General features: G+C 55.6%; 2 protein-coding genes across 2 annotated transcripts in view; one reads left to right on the forward strand and one right to left on the reverse strand.

The window, feature by feature from the left end:
• PHB1 (prohibitin 1) overlaps positions 1-26146 on the forward strand; it is a 444472-nt gene that overhangs the window by 325102 nt on the left and 93224 nt on the right. The window lies entirely within an intron of this gene.
• NGFR (nerve growth factor receptor) lies at positions 5723-25318 on the reverse strand. Its single transcript, XM_068976762.1, has 6 exons — positions 25164-25318; positions 17512-17653; positions 13882-14241; positions 10028-10280; positions 8598-8758; positions 5723-7911 (listed from the first exon to the last, which is right to left on the reverse strand). The coding sequence occupies exons 1-6, from the start codon at positions 25227-25229 to the stop codon at positions 7610-7612; spliced, it is 1284 nt and encodes a 427-aa protein (XP_068832863.1). The 5' UTR covers positions 25230-25318; the 3' UTR covers positions 5723-7609.

Genomic DNA, 26146 nt, shown 5'->3' on the forward strand with positions numbered 1-26146 from the left:
CTATGACTTTGTTTTGTTTCAACATGGAAATCTTGATCTTCCATGAAAGCTTGTTCCTCCTCTAGGGACCACGCTCTGCGAACAGCACCTCAGCGGCTAAAACTGGAGACTGGGAGTCATGCACTGTCTGTCTTACTATTTCCATCTGATCCTCTGCCAAGTTTCTTCTCCCTTCTTAATATTTCCCAAATTGCTTCCTTCCTTTCTTCCACACTGCTAGTCCCTGTGTCTGAAGCACCAGCCTCCCAGCTGGTCTTCCTGCCTCTCCTTTCAGAACAGACAACCTCAGTAGCTCCCTGTTCAGTCCAAATTCCTCAGCCTGGCATTCAAGTCCTTCTCACCAGAAAGATATGCTTGCTCAGGTTGCCTGGTGAAGAGGGAGGAGCCCAAGTGTTGATCTAGGCTGAAGCCTTACATTTTGGGGGTCCCCTTTTAGTGACTGTATGGGCTTCCCTGATGCCTCAGATGGTAAAGAATCCATCTGCAATGCAGGACATGTGGGTGTGATCCCTGGGTCACGAAGATCCCCGGAGAAGGGAATGGCTACCCACTCCTGTGTTCTTGTCTGGAGAATCCCACGGACAGAGGAGCCTGATGGGCTACAGTCCATGGGGTTGCAAAGAGTCGGACACGACTGAATGATTAACGCTTAAACACTTTCACTTTTGGTGACTGTACCTGTTTCCCCCACTCTCAGTCCTAATGCCTTAGGTAGGGCAACATCCCTGTCCTGTGGATGGATCATATGACCTCCACCTTACCCAATCAGTGATTGGCATTCCTTGTCTGGGTCACTCAGAACCAGGGATACCTGGAGACTTTCAAAGGATGTTTTATCATCACAAAGAAAGGGTCTATTCAAGGAAAGGAGGCACAAGATGGAGAAGGAGACACTGGGTGGTAGGGTAGTGTCTGAATCTCTGAATCACACTGTGCCAAGAGCCAGCCCTACCATTGGACCTTTCACTTCTGAGGCCAGTAAATTTCTGCAAATCACCCTGAGTTGGGTTTTCTCCCCTTTGACATGAAAAATCCAAACTGCTACACAGAGTGAAGAGAAGGGAGCTCCCAGGTGGCTGGCTTCTGAGCCCTCGGCATCATCTTACAGGAGGTCATCATGTGATCTCCTTTGGGTCCAAGGTTGACAAATGGAGGCCTGGCTGCCCCGTGCCCCTGGCCTGCATATCTGATGTGGATTGCTGGCATCCCAAGGTGCGTAGGCGTAGAATGAGAACCATCTGGACTGCTGAGTGAAGACTTAGGCCTTGAGCTGGGCCCCTGGAATGTGGACACTGAGCCCAGGCCCAGGCCAGAGAGTGTTGAGGGCTTCTCAGGAGGGTGACAGCCTCCTGGATGATGCAGAAGGACCCCTAGCATCTATGAATCACCAGAAGATAGGAAAGGGATGGGTGCATTCCCAGACTTTTCCAAAGGGAGCAGTTCCTGCCCAGGGAGGAGACCCAATCACACCTCTCCCAGGAGCCCTTTGGGAATGTTGCTGGAAGCAGCTGGAACAGGAATTGCTGGGAGGGGAGTATAGGAACTGGGAAGTGCCCGGATGCTGTGGGAAGAGGGCAGGATTGAGTGCCCTTGGAGGAACAGGGGGTGAGAGTTGGAATGTTCCTTAATGTTCTTGCATGACACAGCCTTAGAGAAATGATCTAGGCCTCACCTCTGAGATGTTTGGAGGATTGGAATAGGTGGAATCGGGTATGGACATTGGGACTCAAGTGAAAAGCCTTAAGTTTCAGTGGGGCCTGGAAGGAATGACTCCAGGCCCAAAAAGAAGAGCCGCACTCAGGGTCTGCCTTGAGAAGAAGAATGCTGGGGGCCCTTCTGAATGAGGAGGTTGCATCAGAGATGCCCAAGGATGTGTGCTGAGAACTGGGGGTCTTTGATGGACCTGGAGGGTGATCTGGAGCCTGGTGTGGTTGGGAGAGGTCAGTATGAGGGCAGGGGTATTGGGGCGAGTCAGGGAGCTGGAGGTTGAAGGAGTACTCTTGACTCTTCTGAACCCAGATTCCTCAGTCTTGTTGCCTGGCCTTCTGCCCATCAGCTGCCACAGAGCTGGGAGGAATCTGCTTTGCATTATCAGAGGAGCTGCCTCCTCCAGGCATATGGTCAGCAGACCCCAAAGCCCTGAGCATCATGGGAGAGGTCTTCTTCTGACCCCAGCTCTGGCTGAGCCCCTTCTTCCTGTGGAGTACAGGCTTGGTGGCCCCCATTACGCCCCTCCCCACTGGGTAAAGAGGCCTCTCCTATTGTTCCAAGACTCATCTCAGCTTCATTGCACCGGATGAAAGAGGAGAGGGAGGCTCTAGGAGAAGAGAAGGGGCCGTGATGAGCAGACAAAGATGAAGGGTCTCATCCTGTAACCTAGAGAATGAAAGAGACAGTGGCGAGGAGAGGGGCCTTAGGGATGGGAAGGAGAGAACAATAGGCCTCGGGCCCAAACAGACTGATGACACAGGAGGAAGCCAGGGAGCATCTATCTGCCCTCTGAGCCCACTGGGAGCTCAGAATGAGGTCTGACACTAGAGCTAGCTGTTTAGTGTGGCAGCCACCAGCCAAACGCAGCTACTGAGCACTTGCAAAGGGGTTAATCCAAACTGAGATGTGCTGTAAGAATAAAATTCTCACTGGATTTTTTAAACTTAGTAGAAAAAATTAAACCATATCATTAATAATTTTAAAATATTGATTATATGTTGAAAACGCTGGATATATTGGGCTAAATAAAATATATTATTATGCTCATCTCACCTGTTTCTTTTTACTTTTGGCGTACTGCAAAAAAGCCTGGCGTACTGCAGCCCATGGGTCACAAACAGACATGATGGAGCAACTGAACAACAATGTGGCTATTAAAAAATTGAAAATCATGTCACTTGCATTATATTTCTATCAGACAGTGCTGCTTCAGAGCACATTCTTCCATTTATTCAACAAAATTTTATTGGGTGCTAGCTGTATGCCAGGCAAGGTGTGGAGGATTAGAAGGTGAGCAAAACCAGACCTTGTCGCTGGTTTCCTGGAGATTACAGTAATCAAATAATCACTCAGACAGGTGCCTAAATGCAAAGAGAGATAAATAGTTTAAAGAAAAGGAGTTGTGGGGACTTCCCTGGTGGTCCAGTGGTTAAAACTCTGTGCTTACAAAGCAGAGGGCATAGGTTTGATCCTTGGTCAGGGAAATTAAGATACCACATGTAACGTGACACAACCAGTGGGGGGCGGGGAAGGAATGGAACCTGGTGCTTTCTGAACCTGGATTCAGAAAACCTGATTTGTATCCAGAATATGGTGAGAGCTTTTCCCCAAGGAAGCACTGAACTGGGAGGTAACTTGAGAAAGGAAGAATGGTACAGAAAGGATCAGTCAGCTCAGTTCAGTTGCTCAGTCGTGTCTGACTCTTTGCAACCCCACGGACTGCAGCACACCAGACTTCCCTGTCCGTCACCAACTCCCGGAGCTTGCTCAAACTCATGTCCATCGAGTTGGTGATGCCATCCAACCATCTCATCCTCTGTCGTCTCCTTCTCCTCCTGACTTCAATCTTTCCCAGCATCAGGTGGGAACTCATTTTCCAATGAGTCAGATCTTTGCATCAGGTGGTCAAAGTATTGAAGCTTCAAGTTCAGCATCAGTCCTTCCAATGAAGGACTGAAGTCAGAAGGGATAGCATGTGCAAAGGTCCTGTGGCTTGAAGCTTGAAGAACTGTGAGAGTGCTGGTGTGGGGAAGCATAGAGTGAGGATGAGGACAGATGGAGCAAGGCAGTGAGTCTGGAGGGGTTGGCAAGAGCCTCACACAGCCTCTGAGGGGTGGGCAGGAGTCTCACACAGCCTCTGAGGCAACATTAAAGATCGGGAACCAATGAAGCAGTTTTGCTCTTGCAGGGGAATTAGAGAAGGGATGAAAGTTAGGCTGAAGGAGGACAAAGAGGGTTTCTCCACGATGTGGTGGTGGGTCGGTGTGAATCTCTGGCACTATCTTTCAGGTTCTCTGCCCCACTGTCCCCAGGAGCCCCAGACCAGTATCAGTTACCTCCACACCTCCTATCCCATCCCGTGTGCTATAAGGAGCTTTCACGATGCCCTCTGCTCGCCAGCCCTGTGGCTCCTCCTTTACCTCTCACTTCCACCTCCTGGTCCACTTATTCTGTCCCACCCTACTGACCCTCATGGCAACCAGAGCTGTGCTTTCTGAGATGGAAACCTGTCTATGGCATCCCCCTGCTTAATCCCCCTCAGTGGCTCCCCAGTGTTCTAAGATTAGTCCAGGTGGCTTTAGTGTGTCTCTTTGTAAGCCCTTCCTTATCTGGCCCCACTGACTTGCTCTCTGGGCTCCAGGGACAGGAGTCTCCCCAGGGCCCATGTGCTCTGTTCTCTCTCTTCAGGACCTTTGCTGCACTGATTCCTCTGCCAGGAAATTTCTCCTCCCTCAGCTTGTTGACTCCACTTCAGTAGGGCTTAGCCTCAGTGTCTCTTTCCTGGCTACCCTTCCCTAACCCCTGGGAGGGGTGTCTGGGCTGGGACTCCCACTCATCCTTAGCATGGCACTCCACACCATCAGGGGCTGTCTGCTGCCTCCCCGTCAAGAACTTAAGACTGTGGAAGGGTCGGCACCTCCTTATTTCCACACGCAGCATCTGGCTCTCCTCCACCAAATTAGAGGCATTTCCCCATCAGAATGGGGGCTCTTCTAGGACAGGAATTGTGTCTCCCTCATCAGATTAGAGGTATCCTCAAGTCTGGGGCTGTGTCTCCCCTCTTTGAAGGGGAGGCCCCTCAAGAGTCTGTCTCCACCATCACAGTGGGGTTACCAAGACCCAGGATCATTTCTAATTTCGACTCCAAATCACTGCCCCTCCCCACCACCTTCCTCACAACCCTCACAGGCTGGGGGTGGGAGACGGAAGACGCCTCCCTCCACCTCACACATAACTCTTGGCTGGGGTCTGGTTGGCCCTTCCCAGGATCCCAAGATCAGGAAAGCTTGTTTGCTGTTCTTTGTGGGAAAGCAAGCCTCCCGTGGCATTCCCTAGCAACCACAAGCTGAACAGCTCAAACCAGCTGTCTGGCCAGCCTGGGAGAGGGGCACAGGCCCAGGGCCTGGAAGTCTGCAGCTCCTGGACCAGGCAGGGCACAAAGCCAGGCTGGTGGGAGCTGGGGCTGGGACCTGCCTGGGAGAGCCACAGGGGAGAGGCCTGCCCAGCTCGGGCTGGGCCAGCCAGGCTCCTGCCAGGCCATCTGGAGCAGGACTGTCTGTGTGTGCTTGTGTGTTGGCCTGAGGGGTGCCTCCCAGGTCATGTGGGTGGCTGGGAGCTGTGGGGTTGTGACCTGGCCCTCCTAGCAAGCCTCTGGCTCCCCTGTGGTCAGTTTCACTTCTGACATCTGGTTAAGTTCACAGCTGGCCAGCTTCCTGCATGGCCATTTTCACTTTTCCTCTCCAAGGTCTGGCGGCTAAGGCCCCCACTCCGTCTTCATCCCACTTAACTCCATGGTGACACATGGGAATTTGCTGGATTTCTGTTAAAACTTCCCTGTTATGTGTGTGTGTGTGTATGGGGGGGGGGGGTGGCGGGAAATAGGACAGGAACTCACTGAGTTGGAAATTATACACAGGTCCCTACCACACACACACAACGCCCTACCAACTCAAACCATGTATGTTTCCAGAAAATCTCTGTACGATTTTTCTTTCTTTGCTATTTAATGTTCATCATTTATGTTTTATGTGTAGGTTTCAGGAGGACCCAAGAAATGATTACACAGGATGCAAGGGGCAGGTGACAGGGAGTGTGACAAGGAGTCTGGAGCTTACAGCTCCCAGCTGCGGGAGGGACTGGGCAAAAGGGCTCCATCTCAGCCCGAAGGGAGGCAGGAGGGGCCCCAGAACCAAACACATGCTAAAACATATTTGCAACCTCCAACCCCCTCCTTCGCTGCTGGGGAGGAAAATAAATACCTCAGACTCTGTCCCACTCCCCAAATTCACAGGTGAGGGGTCAGATGAGTTTCCTCTCCTGTTACTGATTCAGGTCAAAGAAGTGCAGTCTATGTACAATGTCCCCAGTCCCTTATACAGGGGTGAGAGACCCCTTGGCTGGGGAGGGGGTGGCTGGCAGTGTGTACCCTGCTCGGGGCTCGTTCATGCTAAATAGAGGGGGGCCACACTCATTCCAACATCAAGCAAAACAGGCCAGGAGGGACCTCACGGCCCCTTTCTGGTACCAAGCGAGGGAAGAAACAGTCCTTTGAAGAGTCGTCTCAACTCACAAGAGACCCTCGATGGGCCACACTCTAACTCCGTTTCTTCCTGCTGCGTTCCCACACTGGTCCACTTTTCTTCACTGCAGCCTCCGGGGCCCAGCCAAACCCGTGCTTGCAGGGAAAGGGTGGAGGGGGGAGCATTCCTCCACGTGCAGGCCCTTGGAAGGCAGGCGCCAGCTCAAGCCTAAGTCGTCGTTGGCCCGCCAAACCCGGGGGTGAGGGAAGACGGCGAGCAGAGTTCAATTCCCTTCGATGCTTCTCTGGCAGCTGCCCCAGTAGGATCCGGCCTCGGCCCAAGAGAAAGAACTCTTGGAGAGAAGCAAGATTTCTCATCCTGTGTGTGTCTCTGTGAATCTGTGTGCTGTAGGTTGGCTGAGGGGGGAGGTCCTTAGTCCCCAGCCCCCAAGGCTGACTCCAGGGGAAGATGCTGCCTGTGTTAGCTCCAGGTCTGTGCTGGGATGGCAAATACTTACAGACTGGCCACACCACAGATGTCACATTGACGTGCCTGAGGGGACAGGCAGAGGGAAGCTGCACCCCTCGCCACAAACCCTGACCCTGACTGGGGTCAGGACAGACCAGGGGGTCAGGCCTTGGGTGAAGCATGTGCCCTTCACAGGGGCTGGACAGGCCTGGAGAGGGTGAAGAGCAGACTGGGTTTGGCTGTGAGACACTTGCCAGAGGGTCGTCTGGTCCCCTCCAGCAAGCCTGAGGCCTGCACCCCTCATTCAGGGTGAGGGGACAGGCAGCTCATCTTTGGCTTCTCCATTGCTGGATGCTTTGGGCAAATGACCTCTCTCTGGGCCTCATGGTCCTGTACGACGAGGGGGATAGACTAGATTTCAACCCCGTTACCAGCTCTGATAAACCTCTGAGGCTCTTCATCTTAGGCCACAGGGGAGGAGGGGAGGGGGCTGAGGGAGGTTTAGGCCACAAAGGTGCTCCCTCGTGCCCCACGTTCACAGTGTAGTGTCCATGGCTCTGCTTCCTCAGTCTCTCCGTCTGAGTCTCTGGAGCCTGGTCATGCCCCCAGCACCATCCCTGGTGTCAGCCCCCCAGGTATGACAACCTGCTCAGGCGGGAGGGGCTGACACCCTGAGAGGAAGGGCGAGAAGCGAGCAGGAGGCCTGAGATGGCGACGGGGCAGAGAGGGTGGGGGAGGGTGCAGGGGCACCCGCAGCACGGGAGGGAGAGGCAATGACTGGAGGCGGTGGGGCCGCACGGGGGCAGCGACGGGGCTGAGGCCCTGCCCGGAGGCAGGCAGCTCTGGCCCGCGGGGTTGGCTGGAGCATCGGTTGTCGGAATGCGGGGGCAGGGCAGGGGCTCCCGGCCGGCTCACACGGGGGACGTGGCCGTGGACTCGCTGCACAGGCTCTCCACGATGTCGGCCCGCTGGATGCGCCGCAGGGCTGCCAGGAGGGTGTCGAGCGTGGCACTGTCCTGGGCGGCCCAGCTGGCCAGCAGGGCACGGGCTGGGCAGGCCTCGTGGGTGAAGGAGTCTATGTGCTCAGGCTGGTAGCCCAACTCGCCTGCCAGATGCCGCCAGGTGTCCCCCGCAGAGCCGTTGAGCAGCTTCTCCACCTCCTCCCGCTTGGCCAGCGGCAGGCTGCTGTAGAGGCCTCCATCACCCTTGAGGGCTGCCAAGAACCCAGGGGGAGTCAGACACTACCCATTAGACCCCCTTTCTCCCACAGTGGGTGTGGGGGCCTGGAATAAGACCCAAGAGGGGCTGAGGCATTTCTCCTCTCAGTCTGGGGAGGACCCAAGAGCCTAGAAGCAGAGGGATGCCCAAGAGGCAGTCCTGGATGTGGGCAGGGCAGCGGAGGCACCTGGGGGTTGCTGACTCATGTCTCCTCCTCATCCTTAGCTCCAGAGCCATCCCCAGCCCCTAACTTGCCTGCCCCCGCCCCCCCAGCAATTAATCAAGGCAGAGGAGACAGGACTTCTGGTCCTAGACTCAACTGCAGCCAAGTGTCTGGAGCTGGGCTATGGGCTACCAATTAGGGGACATAATTAACTACTCGTTCCCCAGAAGTCCTGGGCAGGAGGCTAATTGCAGCCACTTTGAGGAGTAATTAGCTCTGGGGGACAATTAGCTTGATGAGTCTAGATGCTCCAGTTTGTCAAAGCTTCTGTTTCCCAAGTCATTCTACTGGCAAGGGCCTCTCCTACCCACTCTCTCACCCCACCTCTTCCATCCTTCCACCCAGAGGCCTGCAGGCAGCCCCTCTGCAGTCCCTCCTACAGTCTAACCTTAATTACTCCTGTTCTCCCTGCCTCAGTACCCCGCACCCCCCCGCCCCCGGCCAGCCCTGCTTCTCACCCTGGCCTGCAGCAGTCTGCGTGTGGGGCTGCTGGTCATGCAGGCTCTGGCTGTCCACAGAGATGCCGCTGTCACTGTGCAGCTTCTCTCCCTCTGGTGGGGGTGTCTGGTTCACGGGTCGGCTGTTGGCTCCTTGCTTGTTCTGCTTGCAGCTGTTCCACCTGGAGCCAGAGCATAGGCCCAGTCTCAGAGCCTGAGGAGCCACAAGGCCACGTGGCTAGAGTGTCTGTGCTCTGGCGCGTGGGCACCAGAGGCCTGGTGGGGGCTGGTCCCTAACCCCTGCCCAGCATGGGAGGCTCTCTACATACCTGTCCTCTACCTACCTTTCCCCGGCCCACACCGGAAGCACCGTGAGGGCACAGCGGCTCCCAGGGCTTGGTGTATGTGGCCAGTGTTCAGTAAATGTCCATGGGACAAATGGTGCACAAATAAATGACTTCCCAGGATTTCACTTTTCCCAATCTTTCCTTCTAAAGTACTCCCACATGTGTGCTGGCGTACGTGTAAGGATTTCCCCTGCTATTATAAGCAATAAGAAAAAACTAGAAGCACACCAAATGTCCATCGGTAGGAGATTGGTTAAATAAATCATACTCCACCCACATTATTGAGTGAGCAGTTATAAATAATCAGATAATTCTGTATGTTCTGAGGAAAGCTCTCCCAAGGGAGATTAGTGAAAAAGTAAGTTGTAGAATATGTACAGTGTGATCACATTGATGTTAAAAAAAAAAAGCCAACCTGTGTGTACATACAACTATAAAAGGTTTTATACACGTGTTTACAAATGCATAAAAAATGGGCTGGAAGGGATCCATTCCAAACAGATTCCAAAGACGAGAGGGGTAGGTAGGATTTGGGGAGATAAAAGGAGGTTTTACTACTTTTTGCTTTACAAGACATTGGTCTTCTCTGCATTATCCCAAAAACCATGTTATTTCTTTGATGATTTTTTTCTAAAGAATGGAAAATGCATTTAAACATCTAGAATGCTTTCGAGGTTTTCTCCACATCCTGGATTTCTGGACATGAGTGCCATAACATCCATGTGTGACATGGGAAAGAAAGATACATACACACACACATGCACACACACACAAGTAACTGTGTGAATAAATGGGGTCCAGGGAATGAGGATGCAAGCAGCTGGTAAAAGCAGCTCTGTGTGCAGCTGGAGGCTGAGGAGTCATGTAGGGGAGCACAGTGGGGAGGTGCTGGCACCAGGGCGGGACAGGAACGATCCCCTTCCTTGCCTCCTGCTGACCTGCCACACCTTGAAGTAAAAACTTCAGCGTGAGGTTGATGGCAAGTGTGGATGAGCTTGGTTTGGGGTTGAGTTTAAAGAGTGTGTGCATTTTCAGGTCATGGTCACAGCGAAGCTCTCCCTGAGGCCAAAGATCTGGCTCCCTGTTTCAGGTTCCCCCTCTCACCTCTTGAAGACGATGTAGGCCACAAGGCCCACAACCACCGCAGCCAGGATGGAGCAGTAGACAGGGATGAGGTTGTCGGCGGTACCTCGGGTCACCACAGGCTGGGAGCTGCCCATCACCGTGGTCACCACATCTGACACAGTGCTGGTCACCAGATCTTGCTCTGGAGGTACCTCGGGCTCCTGGGTGCTGGGGTCTGTGCTGTCGGAGCCCTCTGGGGGCGTGGCCCGTGTAATCCAACGTCCAGGGATCTCTGGAAGAAAAGGCTACAGGAGTGAGGACCCACTTTCCCTCGAGTCCCCCCACTAGGTTCTGACCTCCAGAGCTTTACCCCAGCCCCGGCCCGGCCCCAGATGCTTGTATGCCCAGCAGCTACACATACAGGGGTGGGCTTGGATTGGATATATGACATCACGATGGAGGAGAAAACCAAGGATCTAAGAATCAACAGCCCTCGGCCCCCTTCAGCTCTGTTACTGACTTCCTGTGTGACTCTGGACCAGCTCCTTCAACTCTCAGGACCTCAATTTCCATATCTATAGAATGGGGATATTAAAAGAGATAGTCTTTAAGCTCCTTTCCATCTCAGGGAAAGCTGTGACCCTAGAATTCAACTCTGCCTGCTCTGGGTACCCAGAAGCCTCGCCTGGAGACAAACACACAAAGAAGCAAATCAGCACTGGGATGCCTCCAGCTGAAATCAGGCTAGCGAAATGCAATTTCTCTGGCCCCAGGTTGTCCTAGTGGGCCCAGTCACCCCTGTCCTAAAGAAGGATAAGAGTAATCGGGTGTGGCAGAGAGGTACTGTCCAATGCACCACCCTCTGAGAGCTGGCATCCAGCCTTCTTTCCAGTCTCTCGTGTCCTAGCTCTAAGCTCAGGCAGGGTGTGGAGGTGCACAGCTGGCTCGCTTCCCTCCAGTCGGTCCATGGGTAGTGGCTAGCCTCTATTTCCTGCCTTGTGTAGCCCCCATACCATCTGATCTTGCCATCCAGAGAAGACATGTCTGACAGCCCAAACCCAAGTGGGAAAGAATGAGGACTGCTGGCGGAGAGCAAGCCCACAGACCAGGCACTGCCCTGTCTCAGAGGAAGGAGACTGCTCTGCCACCTATTTAGGTTCTTTCATACCAGCTGGGCATTGCCAGCCCCCCTAGTAGGGGACTGAGCACTCCCTGGCAGCAGTGGGTGGTATTTTCTATTCTATCACCCAGCTGAAGGCAGTACCCGGGGTTGTGGGCTCTGGATGACCTGGGGGTACCTGTCTGGGCAAAGTTGCCTACTCCATCTATCCTCGCTTCCCACGCCTGAAGCAGGGAGGGAACGCAGACAGGACATGCCACCAGGGTGAAGGGCGGGCACTATGCTCCCCAGATCTGCCCCACTCAGCCCTCAAGTTTGCCCACCCAAATTGGCATTGAAGCTGCCCACTGGTTTCCTAGACCTCCTTGGCTCAAGGCAAAGATGCTTTAAAGGCCCCCATTTTCAGCACCTTCTAAGGAATACGGTCCCCAGATGTGACTCTGGAATCCATCTGGCTGGCACTGGTGAGGGGCTGCCATCTGCTGCCCTATCCCTCCCCTCCCTCATCTCAGTCCTGGGGAGGACAGGGTGGAAGAGGTGGGGCAGGGAGTGGAGGAGACATAGCCCTACCTTCTGACAAGGCACTGGTTTGGGGAGGGTCTTCTCTTGCCTGGCTAGGGCCAGCTGGAGGGGCAACCTGAGCCCTGAGGCTGAGGGTACAGCTCTGCTCAAGTGACCCGAACCCAGAGGCTGAAGGTACGGTTAGGTGGAAGGTCAATGAATCAGGCATCACAGAGATTTAGGAGCAGAGGGGAAGAGCTGAGGGAGGGTGGTAGCCAGACCAGGCTGAAGACAGCGCTTCCAGGGCGCTTCCCCCTAGTCTCCCGAATGCCCCCCTAACAGAGGGCGAGGATGAGATCCAGATGTGACCACGTCCTCTGGCATTCCAATCCACTAAGCCCCTGGCAGGTCCTGACAGCCGTTTCCGGCATAGGAGCTCTCAGACTTGGTGGGGGTGGGTGGAAAGAAGGACAGGGTTACTCCTCCTAAACCCAAATTTCTTTAGTTGAGGGCTAGGGGGTCAGGTTCTGCCCCCAAGGTGGGTGAGTCACCATGTGGACCCCTGAAATGTATATGCAAGGAATATACCCTGCACTGGAGGGGTGGGGGAGAGCCAAACTACCACAAATCAAATTCCACTTCCTGAAATGCTCCCCCCTGCCCTGGAGCTGACATGTAACCCTTCGGAGGGAGAAGGAGAAGAGGGGCAGGGACAAACACACCCCTTCAGGGTGGCTGGAAAAGCAGAGCAGTATCTGAAAGGAATCTGTGAATGCCCGTAAAGGCAGAGTCCACCCCTCTCCCAGCTGGCACCTTTCTTTGCTCTAACCGCACCCCTAACTCCCACCCTCCACCAGCTGGTCCCAACTTGCCCACAGAAGCGTGCCACCTGCTGCCCGCTGCAGGCTGCTGAAACTCCCCCTGCTCTGCCCTGCGCCTGATGTTACTTGCCTGTCTCCTGGCCCAGGGCAACTGCCACCGGAACTACCACATCCCACTCCTCCACCCCAACCCCGCATCCCAGCACAGGAAGCTTCACACACATGCTTGGCCTCAGCCCAGCTTAACAGCCCTCTCCACCCTGAGGTCCTGGCACCAGAGGATCACAGGATTTGGAAGGCTGGTACGGGTGTGTCAGAGCAGAGGCTCTCCACAGCAGGGGATCTGCCTCCCCCATCTGACTGCGGGCAGACTGAAGGCAGAGGCTATGCTGCCCCCACCACAAAGGGGGATCTCCTGGGAACTAAGTGCTGGGACCACGTCTCCCTCAGCAGACTGGGGCAAAGGCCAGCTCTCTCCTGTCCAACTCAGGGCTCCCAGAAGGAGGCACTTGTTGCCTGCTCAAAGTGAGAGAGCACCCTGAGGGTTAGGTCCCAAAGGGAAATAGCTAAACGGGTGCCCAGTCATAGAGTGACAGAAAGAAAAGGCACTGTCAACCTCTCCCCCAAGATGGATGTCACCAACCAGAGGACCAAAACAGTTCTGCCCTGACTACCACAGGGCTTCCTCCAGGAACTTCCATGCCAGGAACTGCCCATCCGACTACGGTGGGCACACCCAGCTCCCATCCCCCTGGGGAGCCGAAGGCCCTCCACACGCACCTGCCTCATCCTCAGGCTCCCAAACCCCAGGCCTGCTGCTTCCCCTTCCTTCTCTGTCCCAAAGCCCCTGTTCCCACCATCTCCTTAGTGTTCCCTGGGTCTCACTTCATCCTTGGCTAAACTGTAACAGTGACTTCTGACCCCTCCCCAACAAGTTGAAGTGAACCAGCCCCCTTCCCTAACCCGGAAACCCTGTGACCAGTAGGAACCCTAGGTCCAGAAACCAAAGTGACCTTCTTGATGTCACTCAGTAAGTGACAGGGTGGTGGACTCCATCCGAAGTCCCAGAGCCACAATGGGGCTCAGAGCCAAAGGGTCCTCAGACCCCTTCTCCAGTTCAGAGAGTCTACCCCAGGCTCAAACATGCACTGTCTGTGCCCTGGCCACGGAGGTCACCTCTCTGCCACTCATCTGCCACCCACCCAGGCCCGAGCCCGCAGCCACCGATTACCAAAGCGTGGAACCCCGTGCGGCCTGGGAGGATAAGGATGGCTTTCCAAACACTTGGCCCAGAGGAGCTAACAGTGGATGGGGTCCTTTGGTGGGAAAGATCAGGAGGGCGTCTGCTGGTTCGAGGCCATGGGGCCTGCCCCTGCAGGCCGTGGCCGGACCCTTGCAGACCCTGCCCACCAGGGTGGGCGCCCTCTGCACCGCGCAGCCCCAGCTCTCACCCTCGCACTCGGCGTCAGCCCAGCGCGTGCACGCGCGCAGCTGGCGCTCCGTGTCCTCGCACACCGTGCAGGGCAGGCAGGGGTCCACGTGGTTGGCCTCGTCAGAGTACGTGCCGTCGGGGCACTCCTCACACACGGTGTTCTGCTTGTCCTGGCAGGAGAACACGAGCCCCGAGCCCGCCTCGCACACGCGGCACGCCTCGCAGCGGCCTGTCGTCTCGTCCTGGTAGTAGCCGTAGGCGCAGCGGCACACGGCGTCGTCGGCCTCCACGCAGGGCGCCGACATGCTCTGCAGTCCCACGCACTCCGTGCACGGCTTACACGGCTCCGTGGCGCTCACCACGTCTGAGAAGGTCACGCCTGAGGACAGAGGGGTGTGCAGGATGGGGGTGGGGGAGCCGCACCCCGAATTTAGTCGCCCGTCCTTGGGGCACTTGGGACGCTGGAGGCCCTCCCGCCCCATCCCCGGAGCCCCTCGGCCCCCCTCGCCCCCCTTCATTGACACCCGCTTCTCCCGCCCGTCTCTGATTCCGGGTGTGGGAAAGCTGGGAAGGAGAAAGGGAGCCAGGAGCCCCATACTCCGGCCCCGGAAACTCTGGCCCTGAAGTCTCAGGGGGTAACACAGCTGGTGCCGGTAAATTTCTTGGCAGATTCTCTCCGAGAGTTCCCAGCATGATTAAGGAATAATCTGAGCGTGGTTCCCACCCAGCCCTTCCCCCAGGCCAGAGCTGAGCTGTGAACCCAGCCCAGGCATGGCCAGCCTTCCCAGAGAGCCTCAGCTGCCCTTCCATTTCTATCCGCACAGGCAGAGGCTCAGGTGTGGCCTGAATGGGAGTGACTAGGGTTAGATGACAAAATCTCCCACCCATGGCGCTACCCCACGCTGCTGAAGGGCTTGGCTCTAGAGGGCAGGGATGGGACTCCTAGTAAGAAAGGCACAGCAGGAGGGGTTGAAGCTAGAAGGGAAAAAGGACTTGTGTGTGTGGTCCCTCTTTGCACGAGGCAGAGAGGACCCTGGCATCCCTCCCCTTATGGAGCATGAGTCAAAGGGCATGAAGGAAAAATTTCTAAGCTCACTCTTGACGCACACGCTGGAGTAAGGGGACGGATGCCAGGGTCCTCTCTGCCTCATGCAAAGAGTGGGTAGGCACAGAGCCAGATCTTCTTTACCCCTTCTAGCCCAGGGTGGAGAACTCCATGCCAAACTGAATCCAAGAGAATGTATCCTTGCTCCAAGGGCAGGAAGAGCACACAGTTAGGATCTGAGAACTGGGGAAAGACGGTAGCTCAGAATGAGGAAGCAGAGGTAGCAGGTTAGGATCCCAGTGGAGGGAAACTGGGGCTTGCTGCGGGGGTCCTATCTTAACCTTCTCTAACGGCATCCAGACACAAGATGGAGCACAGGGTCACTATCTTAGAGGTTGGGATTAGGGTTGGAGAAGCAAAAAAGGAAAAAAGCAGAGAGAAGTCAAAGGGGCAGCAGTTGGGAGAGGGGGGCGGGGTGGACGGAGAGAAGAAAAGATAGAGATGGGCCTGGAGGGAGCCTTCAGGTTCAACTCACTTCTGGCAGAGCAACTCCTGTGTTTCTCTTCCTAGGCATCAAGCAGATCTGGATTCAAAACCTGCTTCCATCACTTTATTAGCTGTGTGACTCTGGGTGTCTTACTTAACCTCTCTGAGCTTTTTTCTTTCTCTGTAAAACTGGGAATACTGTCTCCGTTCACAGGGTTGTGGTGAGGAATAAGTGAAATTCCACCATAAAGCACTTGACACACAGCAGGGATCCTGTAACAGTTGGGCCCCTGGGGTGGGCAATGACAAATTCAGTAGCAGGCACAGTCAAACAGAAAGGACTTCCAAACATAAACAGCAAAGGCAAGATGTCCAATTTATACAAGAAGCTCCTATCTCGTTGGCATGTGGCAGTGGGGTGGGTCTAGCCACATGGGAAGGGAAGGAGAGGGCCCTGCTTATGGGAAAATATAGAAAATTAGCAGTGAACTCCTAGGAGAGAGTTTTAGGGGGTGGGAAAAATGTGGTCTTTTTTGGCAGAGAATGAAGGCAGGGGCTTAATGGGTTTCCTTGTGGAAACGTTTTGAGGATAGAGGGAAAGTCCGCTGGGGTCTCCATCCCATAAAGTAGACTTTTAAAGGCAGCCTGTTAACACAGCTGGGGGAGGGCGGGAAATGTGAGAGAAGAAGAGGAAGGGAGGGGAGTGGAGGGAGCAAGTGGGATTTCTGAGCTCCCTCTCTGCTTCTGTCTCCCCTCCCCTTCCCTGGAGATGCCCTCTCTCAGCCTCCTGTATCCCAGCCCTTGCTTTGACAGAAGGATTAGGGTCCCATCCTGGGAGACTTATGGTCCAAAGAGAAGAGGTCCTGGGTAAGAGTCTAGGAAATGAGAGGAAAACATGGGAGATTCCAGGGCAAGTGTGATTGGCTACTCCTGCCTGAGATAGAAACTCTGTTAGGCCAGGGCCAGGGGAGGTACCCAGATGGCAAGGTAGCAAAAGGATATCTAGCCTTCCCTACCTGGTACCCCTCTGCTGGGGGATGGAGTTACAGGATCCACAAGCACAGAAATAGGAAAGCTGTGTTTGGGACACCAAGGAGTTGGGGTTGCCTGAAGGAGGGATGCTGTGTGCAGTGTGGTGCCTGGAGGTGGTGGTGGTGGCAGCGGCGGCAAGACATTCAAGGTAAGACAGGCGGATTCAGAGTTCCCAGTTCCTATACCCTGGTTCACAACATGATTAAAGAACAATCTGAGTAGAGTTCCCACTGGCCCCCGGGTGGGCACTGAGTGTCAGGTAGAAGGCAGGACCTAACTGTCAACAGGAAAGGTTTGCAGACAGAGTCAGGAAAAAGGTTCATGGCCTGAAAGCAACTGGTGGGGGGGGCATCCATCAGAGATGGGACAAGGGCACAGAATTTCAGATCACAGACCCACCACCTCATCCAGCACCTCTGGAAGATAGGGTTCTCTCCCCTCCTCAAGGAAATCCCGGGTAGGAATGGCCACAGCGCCCCTCCCCGCTGATGCACCTAGCATCACTCCCCAGTAAGGACATCCTTGTAATGCTCCAACCCCCATCGCTGTAGCCTGGGGAAAACTCTGTTTCCTCTGTCAGAACTGGAGTACAGTGGCCCTGGGGAGCAGTGGCAGGCGGGGTGGTGGTGGTTGGGTAGTGGGAGGTGCTGGGGGCTGATGGGTGTTGGTAGCCACACCCTCCCAGGATCCCCCAAGGTCAGTCTCCAGGGTAGCTAGGATTTGATCCTCTTCCCCTCCCCCCAAATGCACCGAGGGTAAGTGGCAGCCATTGATTTTGCACAGCAGATGATATTTTTAGCTGATCTTAGCATCAGCTGCTCCTCCCACCTAGCCACACTCTTCTACTAGGCCTCTCTACTTGGGGGCTGGGAACGGGCACCCCCTGGGCATCCCCCATCATGACCCCCTTCTCCCTCTGCATACTTCCCTCATCCATAGTCTCACTTATGGCACCCATGTGGCGGTGGGCAGGAGTTCCTGCCAGGACCCAGAGCGCCTGTAAGGCCTATACTGGGCATGCCCGCCAGTCCCCTTGCCCTCCCTTCCATTCTGCTCTCCTTCCCCCACCGGACACTTTCTACTTACTGTCCAGGCAGGGTTCACACACGGTCTGGTTGGCTCCACAAGGCTGGGCCACACCTTCACCCAGGTTGCAGGCTTTGCAGCACTCTCCACTGTGGGTGTACAGGCCCGTGGGGCACGCCTCCTTGGCACCTTCAAGGGACACCTGGATGGGGGAAGATCAGGTCAGACTGGCAAGAGAAAGGGGACAGGATGTATTCCGAGGGAGCAAACACCCCTTCCTAAAGCCTTCTATTGGAACCACCTGGCCTGGGATGAGCTCACCAGGGAGGCTTTGGCATTTGAAAGCTGACAGGGAAGAAGGGCAGGGGGACAGCACACCCCTGCAAGCTGCTGGGTTGTGAGATCAGAGCCTCGGATGCTGACCTTCTGCAAAGTTCACCTTGGGGTTACAGTAACTCCTGGAATCCCAAGGATACACCATGTGGGGAAGGTAACCTGAGGACCAGCAGAGGGCCTTTGGGCGGCGGTCAGGAACCAGCAGCCAAGTTGCAGCTTGCTCAGGGCTCCCAGCCAAGGGGGCAACTTGAAGCTGAAATCTAGCCCAAATGCCACTTGCTAAGCTGCACACCTGCGTCTACCCTGAGGGGAATCTTTTTCTAAGAAAGCCTAGCAGAGCTCTACTCTCAGTCCTTAATCCTACCATTCCATATATTAAGTATCAAATGGGAGGTGTCTGTACCCAAGAACAAAAGGCAGAGGGATGGGACCTTGGGTTCAAATCCTGACTCCACTCTCGGAATTCTGACCTGCTCATTTCCCTCTGAGTTTTCATCTCTCTGGACAGATAAGAGACAGAGACAGCTCAGGGCCAAAGCAAATGAACAGCCAATCATCAGGACTCTGGTGCCAAGACGGGGCCGGGGGGGAAGGGCGCCTGTTACCAATGAGAAAGTGGCTGCTCTCACCACCCAGCAGCCCTGCTCCCCCAGGGTTTGATTTCCAGCCACCAGCCCTTTCCTCCCTGCCCCCATACAGTCAGTGGAAACAACACTGCAAACAGCGGAAAGGGGAGTCAGATTCTTGCTGCCGAGGCATCTTTGCTCATGGATGGAATGATTTAGCACCAGATTCCCTAGAGGGAGGGGCTGCTGGCAGATTGCTTTATATTTCTGTTCCTTGAAAAAAATCTTGACGTCTAATAAAACTCCACAGCCTGTTTCCCTGGCTCCAGACCACGCAGTTCCCATTTGATACTCAGAGGAAGTATGGGCTCTTGGGTCATGGGACTAGAGAGGAGCCATAAGGATCATTTGGGCATTCCTTGCTTCCACATTGGCCAGAATGGCTCCCAATACTCCTTTCCCTTCAGTCCTTTCAACTGTCCTGAGGTCTCACTAGGGTTCAGGGGAGGCAGGGCGATAGACAGGTTGGATCAGTCTAAGAGGCAGCCTGCAGTCCTCAAGAGACTGGTGGGGAGGGTACAGGCAGCACAGGAGGGGAACCTTGGGTGTTGCCACCATCCATTCCCAGGTGGCAGGAACACAGTGCTGGGACCATCTGCAGACCAGAAGCCTTGGCCCGGGGAGAGCGTAGTCCCAGATGCAGGCTTTCCCCCAGGAGGTGAGCAAGATTCCAGAAGGGTCTGTCTGGATTTCTTTTCATCCTTCAGTGGTCTGCTTAAATGGCACTTCATCGGGGAACTGGTCCTGTGGCCCCAGGCTCTGCTTCATCAGGCAGAGCTGCCCTGTCACATGTCCTCCCTGTTCACTCCTGTCTGCTCTGATATTCTACAGAGTCCCCCAGTGGACTGTCAGATCCCTGAGGCCAGGGACTCTGGTTGCCTCAGTGCCTGTGATGGTACCTGGCACATATTAGGGACCCAACATGTATACTTATGGAATATTTGCTGCTGCTGCTGCTGCTAAGTCGCTTCAGTCATGTCTGACTCTGTGCGACCCCATAGACTGCAGCCCACCAGGCTCCCCCGTCCCAGGGATTCTCCAGGCAAGAACACTGGAGTGGGTTGCCATTTCCTTCTCCAAGGCATGAAAGTGAAAATTGAAAGTGAAGTCGCTCAGTCATGTCCGACCCTTCGCGATCCCCTGGACTGCAGCCCACCAGGCTCCTCCGTCCATGGGATTTTCAAGGCAAGAGTACTGGAGTGGGGTGCCATTGCCTTCAACATATTATACGGCCTCAATTAACTAGCACTCCAGGGACTGACTTTCTGGATAGCTGAGTTTCCGGAAAGTCATGGCTTTGCTATTCTCACCTAACGTTTCTCACTTTAACCATGGAGGCTGCACCTTCCTCCTTCTCTGGAACATGCCTTCACGGTTTCCCCATGACTCAGGGACTCAATATTTACATCAACAAGTATTCCAGGATGCAATGCAGTGAAGCCCTGTGCTCTTTATCCCAAAGTAACACACTTTTGTCTCTTTGAGTTCCCCCGTCAGCGTTTCTTACAGTTCTGCCTACTCCCTTCCTGTCAGGATATCAGTTGTCAAACCTCCCCGCTACTAGTGGGACCTGAGCAGCCCCTCCCCCATTCTAATTTCTGGTGGCTCAGTGGTAAAGAATCCCCCTGCCAGTAGTGCAGGAGACGTGGGTTCGATTCTTGGGTCAGGAAGATCTCTTGGAGAAGGAAATGTTAACCCACTCCAGTATTCTTGCCTGGGAAATCCTATGGACAGAGGAGCCTGGCCGGCTTCAGGGAAGACGGCTACAGTTCATGGGCTAGCAAAAGAGCTGGACACGACTCAGTGACTAAACAACAACAAATTGAATCTTTAGAAAATATGTAACTAGCCCTGGGAAGAAGGTATATAAATCGAGTGTAAGCAGGATCTGAACTAGAAGAGGGCAATAGAGTAAAAAGTCTACCTTCCTCCTCTGGTGCCTTCACTGCTCTGATTACTGGCTCATGGCTTACAAGCTGGGTGACCTGGGACAGGTTTTGAATTTCTCTGTGCCTTAGTTTCTTTGTCACTAGGTAACCACGACAGTTTCTGCCTCTCAGGGTTGCTGGAGGCAGTAAATAAATGAGTATGGTGTTTATTCACTTTGGGACCTTTCTTTTCTCTTTTCCAAGGTCTTTTGTGGCTTTTGGCTGTGTTCCAGTTAGTTGAGGCTGGTAGAGAGACCTGGGCTCCAGATAGCTGAGGGGGTCTGTCTGTGGCAGTCGTGAGCAGAAGGGCAGCCTCATGCAAGCCCCTCTTCTGGAAGCCTCCTCTCCCTGCGGCAGCCTGTGGTCCCCTCCCTTCTCCAAAGTCTTCCGTTTGGAATCCAGGCCACATAATTAGTAACCATGTGTTTCCTAAGCTTGTTTTGTTTTCTATTTCAAAACATTCCATATCTGCTACTTACTAGTATGCTGCTGCTGCTGCTGCTAAGTCGCTTCAGTCGTGTCCGACTCTCTGCGACCCCATAGACGGCAGCCCACCAGGCTCCCCCCGTCCCTGGGATTCTCCAGGCAAGGACACTGGAGTGGGTTGCCATTTCCTTCTCCAATGCATGAAAGTGAAAAGTGAAAGTGAAGTTGCTCAGTGGTGTCCGACCCCTCAGCGACCCCATAGACTGCAGCCTTCCAGGCTCCGCCGTCCATGGGATTTTCCAGGCAAGAGTACTGGAGTGGGGTGCCATTGCCTACTTTGGGTCAATTCTCTATTTCTCTAAGCCTCAATTTTCCCCCCTAAAACGCTGGATTGGTGATATCTACTGTCTAAGCTTGCTTTGAAGATTAAATGAAATAAGGTATGTAACTCTGCCTGGTGCATAATAGGAGTTCAATAAATGTTGGTTACCAAAGAAGTGTTTTGTCTTACAGAGAGTGAGCTGCTGAGCCTGAAGGGTAGGTAGTGGGAGAGGAGAATTGAGCCATCCCCAAACAGGGGAAACCATCTCAGAGTAGGGGGCAGGATAGAAATGGAGAGAGATTTACCCACCAAGAGGAGTCTGAAGAGGGTATGCAGGCCAAAGGAGGCTGGAGAACGGCTCTGTTTAAAGTTAACTAACCAAGGGATCTTCCCAACCCAGGGATCAAACCCAGGTTTCCCGCATTGTAGACAGATGCTTTACCGTCTGAGCCACCAGGGAAGTCCAAACTAAGAGTTTCCAATGAGACAGGGTCCCTGATTCCTGGCAGGAGTCACAGTGCCATGAGGAAGAGGAAATATCACCTCAAACAGCTGTTCCAGAAGCTGAGGAGGAAGGCTTGAGGGACAGACGTGGAAACTGAGGCCCTCAGAGGTCATGCTGCTAAGTGGCCAAGTAGCACTAACCCGACTACACCATCTATTGGTCCAAGGCCCGGCAATCCTGGGAAGTGGGGTGGGAGGTCACCAGGACTCAGGCTAATTGTTCCAAAATGAGCAATTTACCAAAATGATAGACACATTTGCTTGAAATTTACATTTATTATACTTATTCCATTTTCAAGAATGTTTGCAAATCTTTTTTTCCCACGTCAAGGCTTTCAAGAAACTAAGGTGGAAATATGCTAAGGTGAACTGACTTTTAATAATTAATTAAAAAAACTGGACAAAACAGAAAACACACCAAAATAGCTGAAAGAATTTGAAACGATAGGAAGGCTTCAGGGTGATGAGTCCTAACTATTCACAATAGCTTCAGCAAAGGGTTCCTTAGGTGAATGGAGCCATTGGCTGGGTAAAGAGGTTGGAGAGTTTTCAAATATGGGAAGGGTCTTTTGAGACCAATGCAAACCCTGAGGAGGCACTGGTACATGCCCCCCTCCCATCCCTTGAAACAGGGGTGGAGTTTGAGGGGAAAACAAGATCTAATTACTGCAGGAAGACTTTGAAAGGGAGCAGGGCTCTGAGTGGGGGGAGTGAACGGGCTCACTTACAAATCTGCGGTGCCAAGGGCATAAGACAGAGTCTAATCTCCAGGTCTAGTGGTGGTTCAAGACCACGTGTCCGTCCGTGATTTGGAAGGCTGGGCAGGGGAGTGTGCCTGGCATAAGGAGGAAAGGGTAAACTCCAAGCCAGGAATCCTGGGTTCCAACAAGGGAGCCACCACATACTAACTGGGGGAACTTGGTTTCCTCTCTGAAGGCCTGGGAGGTTCAGCTTTCTCAACTGTAAAATGGGAATAACTAGATTTGTTCTGCTGGGACAAGAGAAATTACCCAGGGCAGTGCGTGGCACACGGTAGGCATTCAACCAATTTTGTTATTCCCACCTCTGCGCCTCCCACCCCAGGGAAGACTCTAGGCGCGTGAACGCGACCCGGCTGGTAGAGCGGGGCGGGGACCCCTTCCCTCCCGGGGTCTCCTCCCCCACCCGCTCCTGTCCTCGCATTTGCTGTCCTAGTTGCATCCCTATTAGGCGCATTAGCCAGCCGGCGGCTCCGGTTACAGACGTCTGAATGACAAAGTGCCTCCATTACCGGCGCGGCCCGTCAGTCGACCCGCCGGGATGCGCTCCGGTTTCAGCACTCTCTCGCCGCGGCCCAGGAAGAAACTCGGACCGCTGCGGTGCGCAGGGCCAGCTCGTAGACAGCAGCCCCGCGGCGAGGCAGGCGCGAGAGCCGCAGGGGTGCGGGCGGCAGATTCTATGCGGGTCCACCTTCCCGAGCTCCCGGGCCCTCCACCCCCTGCTCCCTTCCTTCCTCGCCTTCTCTCTATTCGGGGGACACTCTCCAGCCCGAATCCCGAGCCCACGCCCTCGCCCCTCCGGAATCCGCACTACTGGCTGCCCCAATCCCCAATTCCCGCTCCCGGCCACCCTTACCCCCAAAACCCCGCCCTCCGCCCCGGCCCGGGCCCCGGCCCCCGGCCCCCGGCCCCCGGCCCCGGCCCCGGCCCCTGCCCCTGAGAAGCTTCTCTAACCCGCGGTGTTAGTGCGCAGACGGGCCCGCGGTCACTCCCAAATCCCCGGACGCAGCCACAGGTACTGACCGCCCCGAGGGGCTGTGCTGAGCTTCGGGGATGGGTCTCTGCCCATCCCAGCCCCCCCTACTCCCGCCCGCTCGCCGCCGAGACGCGCAGCTCTTCTCTGGAGCTGGGACGCCGGGCTGCCCCGTAAGACGTACGGGAGGTACCGAGCTGGCAGTCAGGTGAGGGGCAGTCTCCCTAGGATTCTGGCTCAACTCGCTTGTGGGACCTTCCTTGACCAACTGGTTAAAACTCTCAGAGCCTCAGTCGCCTGTCTATAAAATGGGGGGTTGGGGGCTCAGTGCTCAGAGGAGATGAAGACGGCAGGGAGAGTGAGGACATCTCCATTGCAGAACCTTCCAGGGCACTCCCTTCACGGCCACACATCGGGTCCTGAATGTCTTGTCAGATCTACCGGGCGGACCTCGACGCTTTCTAAGACCCGCAGTCCTTTGCCGAGATGTCTGAGAGCCTCTCTCTTGTCCCGAGCCGGAGTCTTTCACCGAAAGCTGGGCGGGGCGCGGGCAGAACCCCGACCCCCTCCCCGCGGTTAGCGGAAACGTAGCGAACGGTCGCGGCGGCGCTGCGGCAGGTTGACTTCACAGGGGTCCGGGTGGCGGGTGAAGCGCGCAGTCCGGGTCGCGCCAGTAGCGGCGATCGCGCAGCCTTCGCGCCGCAGCGCCCCCTGCCGGCCGCCCTCGGCGACGCGCCCCCTCGGCGGCGCACTGCCTGGACCTTCCCGGCTCTGCGAGTCCCGCCTCTCTGCACCCCGAGAACTGGCAGCGGCCAGAACCCGTCAGACAACGCCTGCTTCGTCCCATCCAGTCCGCAGCTCTGCTTCTAACCGCGACAATTAGTGTGTAGCGGGAGCCCGCCGGTCGCTGGGGAACCGGGGAGGCGGGTTCGCCCTGGCGAGGTGGGCACTCCTTTCCCGGCCTCGGACCCCAAACCACAATTCCCCGACCGCGCGAGAGAGCGCGCGCGACACATGCGGGGAGAGTCTGTCTCTGCTCTCTCTCCTCGTCCCACTGTCTCTCGGCGGACAGGCGGGGCCCAGACCACTCAGCTCTGCTCTCCCTACTCCGTCCTCTTTCGTTTTGCTTCCCTCTCTCCACCTGCCTCACCAGCGTCCCTTTTCTGCCCTGCCTAACCCACTTCTCTCCCTTCAACAGAGGCTCCCCGAACCTCTCCCTCCCACGCCCCTCCCCCCACCCCATTGTCTGGCTGGTCTTCATTGTCCGATGCCCGGTCCCCTTGCCTCCAGTCCCTCCGTCCTCCTCCCACACCATTCTTATCTCCTCGTCTCCGGTTCCCCACCCCAACCACGCTCGCCCCTCACTTTTCTAGTTCCCGTCCCATTCCTCGTCCTTCTCTAGCCTGGGTTCCGTCCCACGACTCTCGAGATCAAGATGCTCAGAGGGAAAGTCGCCTCGAGATCCCGCATTCAAGCGCCCTCTTCCGAAGAACCCAGGCATCCGAGAGCCCCACGACTCTCTCCTGAGAGACCCCTCCCAGCTCCTCCACACACACCTCCTATGGCACACGAGGACCTGCTTCCGTGCGCCCCTCTTCTCCGCATCTTTACCTTAAATCTCAGAGTCGCCTCTTCGCTCTGAGAACCTGAGACGCTCCTCCGTGGATACTGGCATCATCGGAGCTCCTCTCTCGTCATCCACCGCCCCCCCGTCCCGTCCCCCCCGGCGCCAGCATCTGGGACCCCAACGCTCTTTTCTGTTTTTCCTCAGGGCAACTTGGACTCATCGAGGTTTCGGTCCCGGGAAAGAGAGCGAGCTCCCCTTCAGTTAGCACTCACCCCCAGGAGCAGCAGCAGCAGCAGGCGCGGCCCGTCCATGGCGCGGCCGGCGGCACCTGACCCCATCGCCCGCCTCCCGCGGCAGCGCTCGGCTTTCAGTTCACGCGGACCGACAGGGCTGCGCTGCGCAGCGCTCCAGCGCCAGCCCCTCAGAGCTGGCGGAGGCTCGGCTCCCTCTGGCTGCCGGCGGGAGGGGCTAGGAGAAGCCAGTGCGGCGGCCCCGCCCTCGCCCCGCCCAGCCCGCCCACCCCCGGAACCGCGCCCGCCCTCCCCGCGGTCTCCCGGAGGGGAGAGGCGGAAAGGGACCGTGCAGGGAGCCGCGCCCGTGAGCCCCGCTGCAGCTTCTCCGCACCCCGCCCTCAAAGCTTATCCCTGACCTGGTACCCGGCGCCTGACCCGCGCTGCTACGCGTCCGTCCCGGATGCTGTGGGCTCGGATTCCCTCTCTTGCGCATCTTTCCCTGCCTCTGGCTTCAGCTTCTTCCCCGGTGCCCTGCTCCCTACCCAGCCGTTATCAGCAGTAATGCTCACTGCCCGCCCCTCCTTTCATTTCCCGGTCTATACCCAAGTCCTCCTCTGCCCCTTCCCAGTGCGGGGTTCTCTCTGCAAAGGCCTAGGGGAAGGAGGGAGAGAGGTGGCAAGTGGTCTGACACGGACCACAGACAGCTGGGACGTTCAAGGAGGAGACCATCCCGACATCATTTGAATTCTCAAAAGACGGGTCTGAAGCGATCGCAGGTGTGCACACACACAAAAAGGAATACACACACTCCCAAGGTTACATACATATGTGCTTATGCAGTCTCCTATGCCCCCGCCATCCTCACGCAGTCCTGTGGACCGGTGCCTTCTGCCCATGCCTGTGCACCTCCACACATGCACACTCATCGCCCGTGTGCTCATAACATTCAAACACACGTCCTCACATGCACACTCACACATACATGTGTTCGTGTGCAGTCATCTCCATGAAACCCCTCATAT

The sequence above is a fragment of the Capricornis sumatraensis genome, chromosome 8 (genome assembly GCF_032405125.1).
Source record: "Capricornis sumatraensis isolate serow.1 chromosome 8, serow.2, whole genome shotgun sequence".
NCBI classification, from domain to species: Eukaryota; Metazoa; Chordata; class Mammalia; order Artiodactyla; family Bovidae; genus Capricornis; species Capricornis sumatraensis.

Bases quoted from the DNA above. Each gene is read 5' to 3' on its own strand.
- NGFR (XM_068976762.1), bottom strand. From the start codon at position 25,229: ATGGGGTCAGGTGCCGCCGGCCGCGCCATGGACGGGCCGCGCCTGCTG. The intron at 17,654-25,163 runs GTGAGTGCTAAC...TCCCCCATCCAG, and splicing joins TGCTGCTGCTGCTCCTGGGG to GTGTCCCTTGAAGGTGCCAA. The intron at 10,281-13,881 runs GTGAGAGCTGGG...CTTTTCTTCCAG, and splicing joins GGCTGACGCCGAGTGCGAGG to AGATCCCTGGACGTTGGATT.